Source organism: Entelurus aequoreus, linkage group LG08 (assembly GCF_033978785.1).
Source record: "Entelurus aequoreus isolate RoL-2023_Sb linkage group LG08, RoL_Eaeq_v1.1, whole genome shotgun sequence".
Taxonomy (NCBI): Eukaryota; Metazoa; Chordata; class Actinopteri; order Syngnathiformes; family Syngnathidae; genus Entelurus; species Entelurus aequoreus.
In genome coordinates, this window is record NC_084738.1 from 21595220 (window position 1) to 21606002 (window position 10783).

The window sequence follows — 10783 nt, forward strand, 5'->3', positions numbered from 1 at the left end:
TCTTCTTAAAATGAAACACAGCACCAATTAAAACACATTGGAACAGGAATGAGATTTATGTTTCAAAGTCCTCCAGGTCCAGCAGCATGATCTTCGCCGTGTTCTGAAAGAGCGCCGCTCGGTTCTGCTGCTCCCCTTTCTTCACCCAGTGGCCGTAAATGCGGAAGGCGCAGCCGTCGATGAGCTTGCGGACGCCGCGGAGGGAGTATGGGTCTCTGGCCAAGACGTCTCGGGTCAGAGGTCGAGCCCTGCGGTAGCGACTGTACATCCTGATGCAAGCCATCACGGTGACAATCAACACCTGCAAAACGACAACATCAGATCGTGTTACATTTTTTCGCTGCTTCGCTCTGACCTTATCTAAACCACACTCCTCACCTTGAATGTCTTTCTGGGGCTGAAATGTCGCACCTGATCCTTCTGGTATTGCCTGAAGAAAGGATGTGCTAAGGCTTGCTCTGCACTGAGACGCACAGCGGGATCGACTACCATCAGCCTGGAGATCTGAACATCACAAGCATCCAAACACCAAGTAAGTACAATTGTACCTCAACTTAAGAATGCCCAAACTTAAGAGTGTTTTGAGATAAGAGCTGTCTTATGCTTTTCTTTAGATTTAAGTTGCAAGCATCTCTGCCATTAGTTGGTGTAGCAAATGTCACAGTGATCCACGTAATATCCAACCAAAACATCTGGTCTTACTTGCTAGCATTAGCTTATAGCTAGCGATGGACATGACTTGGTATTCCAAGCATGGAAAGGAAGAAACTGAGTGTGAAGGACAGTGCTGAGAAAAAGTGGATGATATTATTTGAATAAAATAATCAAAAACATGACCAAGCATGTTGCTAACTTGGTGAAGCATATGGAGTGTATCACTGCTAGTCTGCACCATACTGAAGTAGAATGAGTCCAACACCAGCCAAGAATGTTAAAGGGGATTTTCTAATCTAAAACACTTCCTTGTGGTGGAGATAATATGTATTGGGTATGCTTTAGTGTAAATTTTGCTTACTTTTATAACCCCTTTTCTGTCTGCAAGAGGTTCGATTCTGGAGGCGTTCCCAGATTGCAAATGAAACCACACCCCACCCTCTCCAAAAGTATCATAAGTTATCTGTTGAAAATGTACACCGTTTAAATATTTATGTTGACACGGTCGAAAATAAACTTCATAAAAATTATATATTGTATTTTTTCTACTTTTTTCCCGAGCTTTCCCATGGAATGAATTAAGCCAAGAAATCAAACAATGTACTAATATGAGCCGCTTAAAGTGTTTACAAAGCACAAGGAAGAAGAATCCTGATAAACATATTTAACCGTATTAAAAAAAAAGGAGAAAATCTCATTCATCTCATAAAGGATGAATAAAGACATAAATTACTTTTCTGTTTTGTTTGATCAGTTATTTTACGTTTTTGTTTGGAAACAATTAAGGTATGTATATAATCATTTAAAACACTTCTATGTAAATATCTCATTTCACAACATACAACTGCAGCTTATAGTTTAGTGCGGCTAATGTATGAAACAATCATTTTTTTCTTTTAAAATTTGGTGGATGCGGCTTATAGCCCGGAAAATACAGTAGATTCACCAGGTCAAAACATTAGGTACACCTGCACACGCACCGCTTGATCTATTCAGACGCTGCATAAAAACATCTGCTTTTACCAGCATATCAAACAGAGTTATGATGTACATGCCACGAACATATGAAAATAATACTTAATCTTAACTCTTTTTTTGTGTTTCCTCGTAGCCTAAGCGCTTGACCTACATTGCATCTGGAAAGTATTCACAGCGCTTCACTTTTTTCCACACTTTGTTACAGCCTTATTCCAAAATGGAATATATTCATTTTTGTTCTTAAAATTCTACAGACAATACCCCACAATGACAATGTGAAAAGTTTTTTTTTTTTTTAACAAAAAAGCAAATGTATTAAAAATAAAAAATCACATGTACATATAAGTATTGACAGCCTTTGCTCAATACTTTGTTGATGCATTTTTGGCAGCAATTACAGCCTCAAGTCTTTTTGAACACAGTGCCTATCTTTGGGCAGTTTCACCCATTCCTCTTTGCAGCACCTCAGATTATATGGGAAGCATTGGATTTCATCCAAGATGTGTCTGTACATTGCTGCATTCATTTTAGTCTAGTCAGAGAGGTGGCCAAAAATCCGATGGTCAATCTGTCAGAGCGACAGCATTCCTCTGTGGAGAGAGGAGAACCTTCCAGAAGGACAACCATCTCTGCAGCAATCCACCAATCAGGCCTGTATGGTAGAGTGGGTAGACACAAGCCATTTCGTAGTAGAAAGCACATGGCTGCCCACCTGGAGTTTGCTAAAATGCACCTGAAAGATTCTCAGACCATGACAAACAATATTATCTGGTCTGATGAGACAAAGATTGAACAATATGGCGTGAATGTCAAGCGTCATGTTTGGAGGAAACCAGGTACCCCTCATCACCAGGCCAATACCATCCCTACAGTAAAGCATAGTGGTAGCAGCATCATGCTGCGGGGGTGTTTTTCAGCAGGAGGAATAGACTAGTCAGGATAGAAGGAAAGATGAATGCAGTAATGTACAGAGACATCCTGGATGAACACCAACACTCTCTATCCCACCTGATGGAGCTTGAGAGGTGTTGCAAAGAGGAATGGGTGAAACTGCCCAAAGATAGGTGTGCCAAGCTAGTTGCATCATATTCAAAAATACTTGAGGCTGTAATTTCTGCCAAAGGTGCATCAACAAAGTATTGATTAAAGGCTGTGGAAACTTACAGTATATACTTGTGATTTTTTTGTTCTTAATTTTAATTTTTTAACAAAAAAACCTTTACACATTGTCATTATGGGGTATTGTGAATATATTCCATTTTGGAAAAAGGCTGTAACATAACAAAATGTGGAAAAAGTGAAGCACTGTAAATACTTTCTGGATGCATTGTAATGTCTAAATATGTCTGCCTCGCGGTGACGTCACAACATAGTCAGATTGCAAAATCCCGCGAACAGAGGCATTAAAAAATGTGTGCAACATTTATAACTCAGAAAAGACGAAATTCATCACAGGTCCCCTTTGAACATTTTTTTAAATGTCACACAAGAGTAAAATGAAGTTAACCACTGTTACTGTTGGTTATAATAAAACTTTTACTTAAAGGAAAGGCTTGCGAAAGTACAAACGTTTTATAGTCGCCATTCTCCTTCTCTCACAAACATGGGTTTGATTATGTCAACAACCGCTCATGTTGACAAACTGTACCTAGTCCGAGGGGCGTGTACTAACTACTAAGTAAGGACGATACACAGAAAATGGCCCGCGCTTACCAGATCCTTCACAGTGTCAGAGCGGTCGTCCCACTCGGGCGAGCTGAACTTGTATCTTCCCTCCGTGATCATCCTCAGCATCAGCATCTGTTTGCGGTGCCAGAAGGGCGGCGAGCCGGCCAGTAAGGTAAAAAGGATCACGCCGCATGCCCACCTGTGTGCGAAACACAAACTGTGGACAGGAAATGCACAAAGCCACACAAACACACCCGAACTTCCTTGGGAAAGGTATTTAGAAAAACCAAATGGAAGACTTACAAATCAACTTCTTTACCGTAGCCCGGGTGCATTTCGTCCATGGAGCACTTGAGTATTTCGGGGGCCAAATAACCCGGTGTTCCACAAAGCTCTGATCACGACAACAACCAACAAAAGCAACAATGACTGTGTGTGTACTGTAAAAGCAAAAGACACTATGGTAATTTTATTATTGTAAAAAGGAAAAAACACTATAAAAAAATATATATTTATGTTTAAAAGAAAAACTGCATTTCAGCTTTTTGTTATAAATGACTAAGTTTTAATATGAAGGTTATTAGTATTAATATTTTAACACCTTTTTGCTCTTTTTTAAAATATTTTTATTGTTCAATTCTACTTTTAAAAATGTGCAGCTGGCAGACAAAAACAAGCTTTGTGCACTTAAGGACACTATACAGTTATAAAAAAAAAAAATCTGATACCAAAGGACACTGATACTTTCATTATTTAAAAAGACAAAAATACAATCCCCCCTCAAAAAGAACCTCCTGCTCGTCAGCTTTGGGTTATTTGTTTTGATGTATAGGAGTACTTATTAATATCAATATTTTAAAATTAAAATATTGCCTTTTTGTCCTAATTTTTGCAGTTTCTTGTTTCATTGTGCTTTTAAAAATTGTGCCGCAGGTAAAAATGGTCTGAGAGCACTTTGGACACCGTTGATGTAAAAAAAAAAAAGTTAAACTGATATCAAAGGACCCTGGAATGTTTTATATTGTAAAAAGGTAAAAACACAATTCAAAGATAAATATATTGCATATTTAAAGGAAAAACAGCCTGCATGTCAGCTTTGTGTTATAGATGACTAAATGTTTTAACGTTATTTTTCTTATTTTAAACTATTCCTGTTAATAACACCATTTTTGTTCTTTTTACCCTCATTTTGCGGATTCTTGTTTCATTGTACTTTTAAAAATTGTGCGGCGGATAAAAAAAAAAAGAAGCTGTGGGCACTTTGGATATAGGCATTTGGACACCGCTGATACAAGGTAATACATGTTGTCAGTGTTTTGTTTGACGGTTAAGTCAAATATAATAATAGTGATAGGATTACTTTTTAAAAAGTTATTTAATCTACAATTTAAATACATTAATATTCACTGGCTAATTACTGTATTTTGGTTTTCTTGAAGTCAAAAGCATTTAAAACAGGTGATGGACTGCTTTGTTGTTTTAAAGTTGTTAAATCTGCTATTTAATTTTGAATACAATTGAATTATTCCGGTACATTTGAAAAAAAAAAAAGTATTTAATTATTTTTTACAATTTTTTTTACATGGCAAACTCTTTTTTATTTCTTGGTGTAAAAGGCCTTTACTTTCACTCCTTGTACCTCGTAATTTCTCCCCAGGCTGCAGCTGCACCGAGAACCCAAAGTCGGACAGTTTGATGTGTCCCTGGTCGTCCAGCAGAATGTTCTCAGGTTTCAGGTCACGGTGGATGATGTGGAGAGAGTGAAGGTACTGTACTGCTTCTAGAAGAGCTCGCATCATGCTCCTGGCGTCATGCAACATAGGCATATTATACATTATGGACCGCAATTTAATCTAACAGTACTTTAAATTTGCAGACACATGCCTTGTTTCTTTCTCGCTGAGTGTTACTTTTTCTGTGAGGTAGTCAAACAGCTCCCCTCGCCTCATGCTGGAAAGAAAATACACAATGTAATCATACACTGTACATACAAATATGCAAGCAATAGATGCTGATTAGCTACACCTGCATAGGGATGGGTACTGAATTCGGTATTTTTACGACCAAATTCCGTCTGTACAACCGGGTGCTGATTCACGTAAAATAAAACGGTACCATTTTTTGATACATTTGTTGCATGTGATGTCACGTCCGGTTGCAGACTCGGCACCGGCTCAAGCACTTAGCGGGGAAACAAGCACTCATCGCGGACCAAGCCGGACTACCTATAGGTAATATTGCAGTCTTCCATGCCAACAAAGCAAGTATGCCTGATAGAGAGTGCTTGAAAGAACAGTATGGTATTTTTATTTTTTTTTGTCATAAAGAAATATAATTATGTGTGCTAACGGTGTGTATCCCTGCAGACTGTATTGATCTATATTGATATATAATGCATATATTGTGTTTTTTATGTTGATTTAATTAAAAATCAATTAATTTCTTGTGCGGCCCGGTACCAATCGGTCTACGGACCGGTACCGGGCCACGGCCCGGTGGTTGAGGACCACTGGTCTATACGTTACTGCCATCTAATGTCTTGGAATTGCAACTGCATGCAAAGACTACTATATAATACTTGCAAATGATACTCAGAAGTGTAAGATAATATGCTATAACAACTGGACAGCACTGTTGTCATTATCAGCTAGGTTTTAATTGTTAAATACAATATATTTCATTATTAAAAAGTAAATATACAAACACACATAAAAGTACTGAAAATTGGTATTGATTACCGGGTACCGGTATTGGTTCAAATGTAAAAAGGTACCCATCCCTGCACCTGCACAGTATAATAGGCTCAAATTCAAGAGTTGGGACAGTATTCATCAATACAGAGCATTATCATGTTTGTAAAAGCAGAATTAGTAATGCAACTATAAGACTGCTCGACTTGTAAATAACTTTTATTGTTCTGTCTTCTTTTCATGTTGATCTTTCTACTCACAGGTCAAACACCAGGAAGATGAAGGTTGCAGACTCGTAGGAATCAATAAGAGTAACTAATTGAGAGAATAAAAGGGTTTCATTATTAGGTTGTCTTACATGTTTCACAAAGTAAGCGTGTCGTGGACCTACTGATTGAGGAGTGGCTCTTCACCATGTTAAGGACTTGGATCTCCTTCAGCGTGGACGTCTTCACCTCCTCCAGCTGCTGGATGGTCATCTTCTCTGCCGTGATCTCGATGATCTTGACAGCCAGCTCCTGACCCGTGTGTCTGTGCACGCATCTCCGCACCACGCTGCTCACACCCCTGACATCATCCAACATGGAAGATTGTTTTAGGATTAAAGCACACGTTGAATTCTTCCATACATATTATTTTGGCTCTATAGCGCCCCATGTGGCCACAATGATAATCCCACAATGGTCATTCCAGAGAGAAGAGTTCCCACCAGGGGCATCGAAGTAGGGATTTTGTACAGCGGTCCAAAGTACAAGTAAAGTTAGATTTTTTTTCTTGCCATTGGAATATATAAGCATTTTAGATAGAGGGTGAATCTTAGACATTCTTAATTTGATTTCAAGCAAACTTAACGTCATCAAAGCTCATCTTTGAAGGGGAACTCCACTTTTGTTGGAATTTTGCCTATTGTTTACAATCATTATGAAGGACATGACAAATGTATTTTTTTAATGCATTGTAATCCGTACCTAAACATAAATAAAAGTCCAAAGGTCCTCTATTCCGCCAATAAATAACCATCCACAAAGCGCCAACAATACTCCATTGACATTTCGTGACTTGAATATTAACAAAGTATTAGTGATATTGTTAATATAAGCCCTAACGCAGACAAACTATAGCGGCGCTGTGATCACGAGCTTGTGGGCCTATGTTGACATGATCGACTTATCAGCAGCGATCTTGTTTCCTTCCTTGTCAACCTTTATTCTAGATCTTAAATAATGCCTCACCTGGATAGTAGGAGGACAAAGACTTATTCTGACAGGTTGGTACACTTTGACAGCCAATTTAGACCTGGGAATGGCGAGAACGACACGAAAAGACGCTTGGTTTCACTCCCCTTATAATCACAAGGATTATGAGTCATTCTTCACCTAAATGGGAATATATGAACATCCCAGCAGTTGGCATCCTAACGACCGCAGACATTGTACAGTAAGAGATGTTTTATTATGTTTGTTGTTTCTCAAAGTCTGCAGTGAGTTTTAATCAGTGATGTTGAAAAAAAGCAAACGTTGTGATGCATTTTTTAATTAAAGTGCTGCGTATGCTTAAAATGATCAAAAGACGTAAATAATAAATATTATAAATGTGCCCGTTACTACATTACATATATACACACACAGCATATACTGTATATATATATATATATATATATATATAACCCTAATGGGAGGTGTTTTGATGTATTTTTAAGGGCTTAATAGGCAGTATAGAGCTGCTCTTATAGACTCCATTGTAAGCTGACTTTTGGTCGCATTTTTTTAATATTTAGAATGAATTAAAAAATACATCAGTTGTCATGTCTTTCAGGATGTTGAGCAATAGACAAAGTTTCAAAAAAAGCGCAATTCCCCTTTAAGTATTCACACACAGTACCAGCATTTTTTAAATCAATGATTAAGTGTTAGAAGAAAGGTAAAAATATAATAAATACATATCTGTAGCAGCATCAAGGTTATGTAGAAGTTTCAGTTTTGCATCTCACCACTGTGGTGCATTCAAAGACCTCCGATTAAAAGGTAGAAACAGGGGTCGCTGGGTTTTAAAGACCGGGGGAGACTTAACCCCCAGCAGATGTTCTACTAATAATATAATCATAATGATGTATTATTATGATTTGTCTTATGCACTGATGATAATCATGTGTGTATTAGCTCATTTCTACTCTACACTCTGAAGTAAAGGAACACTTGACAGAATTATAGTGATATTTAAGTGAATAATGACAGGTTATATAATTATTTTAAATCATATTCTGCTCACTCTATGTTGAATGTGTTGGCACTTATATTTTTTTTTAGTTTTTTTTACTGCGTGTCAACATACGGTGCATCCGGAAAGTATTCACAGCACTTCACTTGTCCACATTTTATGTTACAGCCTTATTCCAAAATGGAATAAATTACCTTTTTTTCCTCAAATTTCTACACACAATAACCCGTAACAATGTGAACGTTTTTTTTTCTTTTCTAATTTTTGCAAACGTTTAAAAAATAAAAAGCATGATGCTACCACCACCATGCTTCACTGTGTAGGGATGGTACTGGCCTGCTGATGAGCGGTGCCTGGTTTCCTCCAAACATGATGCCTGGCATTCATGCCAAATAGTTCAATTTTTGTCTCATCAGACCAGAACATTTTGTTTCTCATGGTCTGAGAGTCTTTCAGGTGCATTTTGGCATGGCTTCTGATTGGTGGATTGCTGCAGAGATGGTTGTCCTTCTGGAAGGTTCTCCTCTCTCCACATAGGAATGCTGTAGCTCTGACAGAGTGACCATCGGGTTCTCGGTCACCTCCCTGACTAGAGTCCTTCTCCCCCAATCGCTTAGTTTAGACAGTCGGCCAGCTCTAGGAAGAGTCCTGTATATGGAGGTCACTGTGCTCATTGGGACCTTTAAAGCAGCAGATATTATGTACTCCTTCCCCAGGGGGATGGGGGGTGGGGGTTGGGGGTAGCGGGGGTGTATATATATTCAAGTATTTCTTATATATATATATAAATAAAATAAATACTTGAATTTTATTGAATTACAGTTATGTATATATTTCTTTTATTTATTATTTATACACGCTGGAAGACGTCGCCCGCGCAGCCTCCCTCTTTGCCCCCGTTCCCGCGACATCTCCTCCCGCCTCCGCGCCGTCGTCCGCGGTCCCTGCCCGAGCCGGGTCGAGCGCCGTTGGTGGCGGGGGGGTCCAGCGCGGGGCGAGCGAGCGACTGAGCGCCCCGGTGCGGGGCGGTTCGCCTCCCTCGGAGCCGACGGCGGAGAGTCGGAGTCTGCAGCCGGCTCGGAGGAGGTTGTGGCGGGCTGCGGCAGCGACACGTTTAGCAGCAGCCTGCCCGACATGGACCAGCACGCCCCCAATATTGTAGTCCGGGTGGAAACCGGGAGAAATTTGTGAGAATGGTTGCCCCGGGAGATTTTCGGGAGGGGCACTGAAATTCGGGACTCTCCCGGGAAAATCGGGAGGGTTGGCAAGTATGGACTTTATCCACATGGTTATTTAATAGGTATTTTGTGTAGAATTTTGAGGACAAAAGCTAATGCATTCAATTTTGGAATAAGGCTGTAACGTAACAAAATGCGGGAAAAGTGAAGCAGTGTGAATATTTTTCGGATGCAGAGTACCAAGTGTCTGTGTGGGGCGGCAACGTTGGGTTTTTTGGGACGGCGTGGCGAAGTTGGTAGAGTGGCCGTGTCAGCAATCGGAGTGTTGCTGGTTACTGGGGTTCAAATCCCCACCTTCTACCATCCTAGTCACGTCCGTTGTGTCCTTGGGCAAGACACTTCACCCTTGCTCCTGATGGCTGCTGGTTAGCGCCTTGCATGGCAGCTCCCGCCATTAGTGTGTGAATGTGTGTGTGTGAATGGGTGAATGTGGAAATACTGTCAAAGCGTTTTGAGTACCTTGAAGGTAGAACAGTGCTATACAAGTATAACCCATTCATCATTTATTTAGCGTTTAGACTGGGAGTCTTATGTATGGGGGCCCAGAATTTGAGGTGACACCCCTGGTTCCCACTGTCATAAAATGTTTAAGATGTATCAATGTTGGAACCTGCTTGCTTTGATGTCAACATAAACAACATTGGACTATGCCCCACCGGATGCATTGTGGTCGTCCACAAGCAAGCCTGTCTAGTTAGTGTATGTTATTTTTGATGGACTCACCTGCCAATCACCTCTTTAGGGTCATACTTCTGGTAAAACTCTTTAGCGCCCACCCAGTCGGGTAATTCATCTCCAAGCACGATGTCTTTGGTCATGCTGAGGGACTGGGACTCTATATAGCACAACAGTTCTCGTCACTTAAAAGACAACATGGACACCGCCAGGAACCGCAGTCAAGGGATAGGGAAGTAGTGTATTTTCGCTTTGCTGTTCAGGAAGACATTTTGTGATCGCTTTCTTGTTGACAAAATGCGCCCTTCGCCCATCGTGACGGTTTGCTAGCGGTGCCCTTGCATGCAGTTCACTGACCGTGCATGAAGATACTTACCTCAACGTCAACAAGCGGCGTGAAAGAGGCAGGCGGCCCGCCAGCAAGGTGCCGCAGTGTGATGGAACAATGTCGGTGCCGAGACGCTATTTTAAAGCCAAGACGCGCGTCGGCGGGAAAAGTACTAAAGCGAGTTAGCTAAAATAACAAAATTTCCAAAGTGACAACATTTAGTCCTCATTCCTCGCAACTGATCTAGTGTGTTGTTGCCAAGTTCATCACTATCGCCCCCATGTGGCGGGAGTGGGACTATGCGGTTTTTTTTTCTGTGGCCATTTTTTTTACTT

The 10783-nt window shown here is 40.2% G+C and overlaps 1 protein-coding gene across 2 annotated transcripts in view; it reads right to left on the reverse strand.

Annotated features, from left to right (window-relative positions):
* Nucleotides 1-10743, reverse strand: part of phkg2 (phosphorylase kinase, gamma 2 (testis)) — an 11254-nt gene extending 511 nt beyond the window's left edge. Inside the window, exons 1-10 of one of the 2 annotated variants that reach the window (XM_062055950.1) lie at nt 10497-10743; nt 10169-10280; nt 6382-6557; nt 6251-6305; nt 5185-5250; nt 4940-5103; nt 3604-3694; nt 3346-3499; nt 379-504; nt 1-301 (exon numbers count right to left, since the gene is read on the reverse strand). The exon at nt 1-301 is cut by the window's left edge and continues 511 nt beyond it. In XM_062055950.1, the coding sequence (XP_061911934.1) occupies nt 56-301; nt 379-504; nt 3346-3499; nt 3604-3694; nt 4940-5103; nt 5185-5250; nt 6251-6305; nt 6382-6557; nt 10169-10263 (1173 nt within the window). In that variant the 5' untranslated portion in view covers nt 10264-10280; nt 10497-10743 and the 3' untranslated portion in view covers nt 1-55. Of the gene's footprint in view, nt 302-378; nt 505-3345; nt 3500-3603; nt 3695-4939; nt 5104-5184; nt 5251-6250; nt 6306-6381; nt 6558-10168; nt 10299-10496 lie in introns of those variants that run through there. The other variant, XM_062055951.1, reaches the window with a different exon arrangement.
* Nucleotides 10744-10783: the final 40 nt, after the last annotated feature.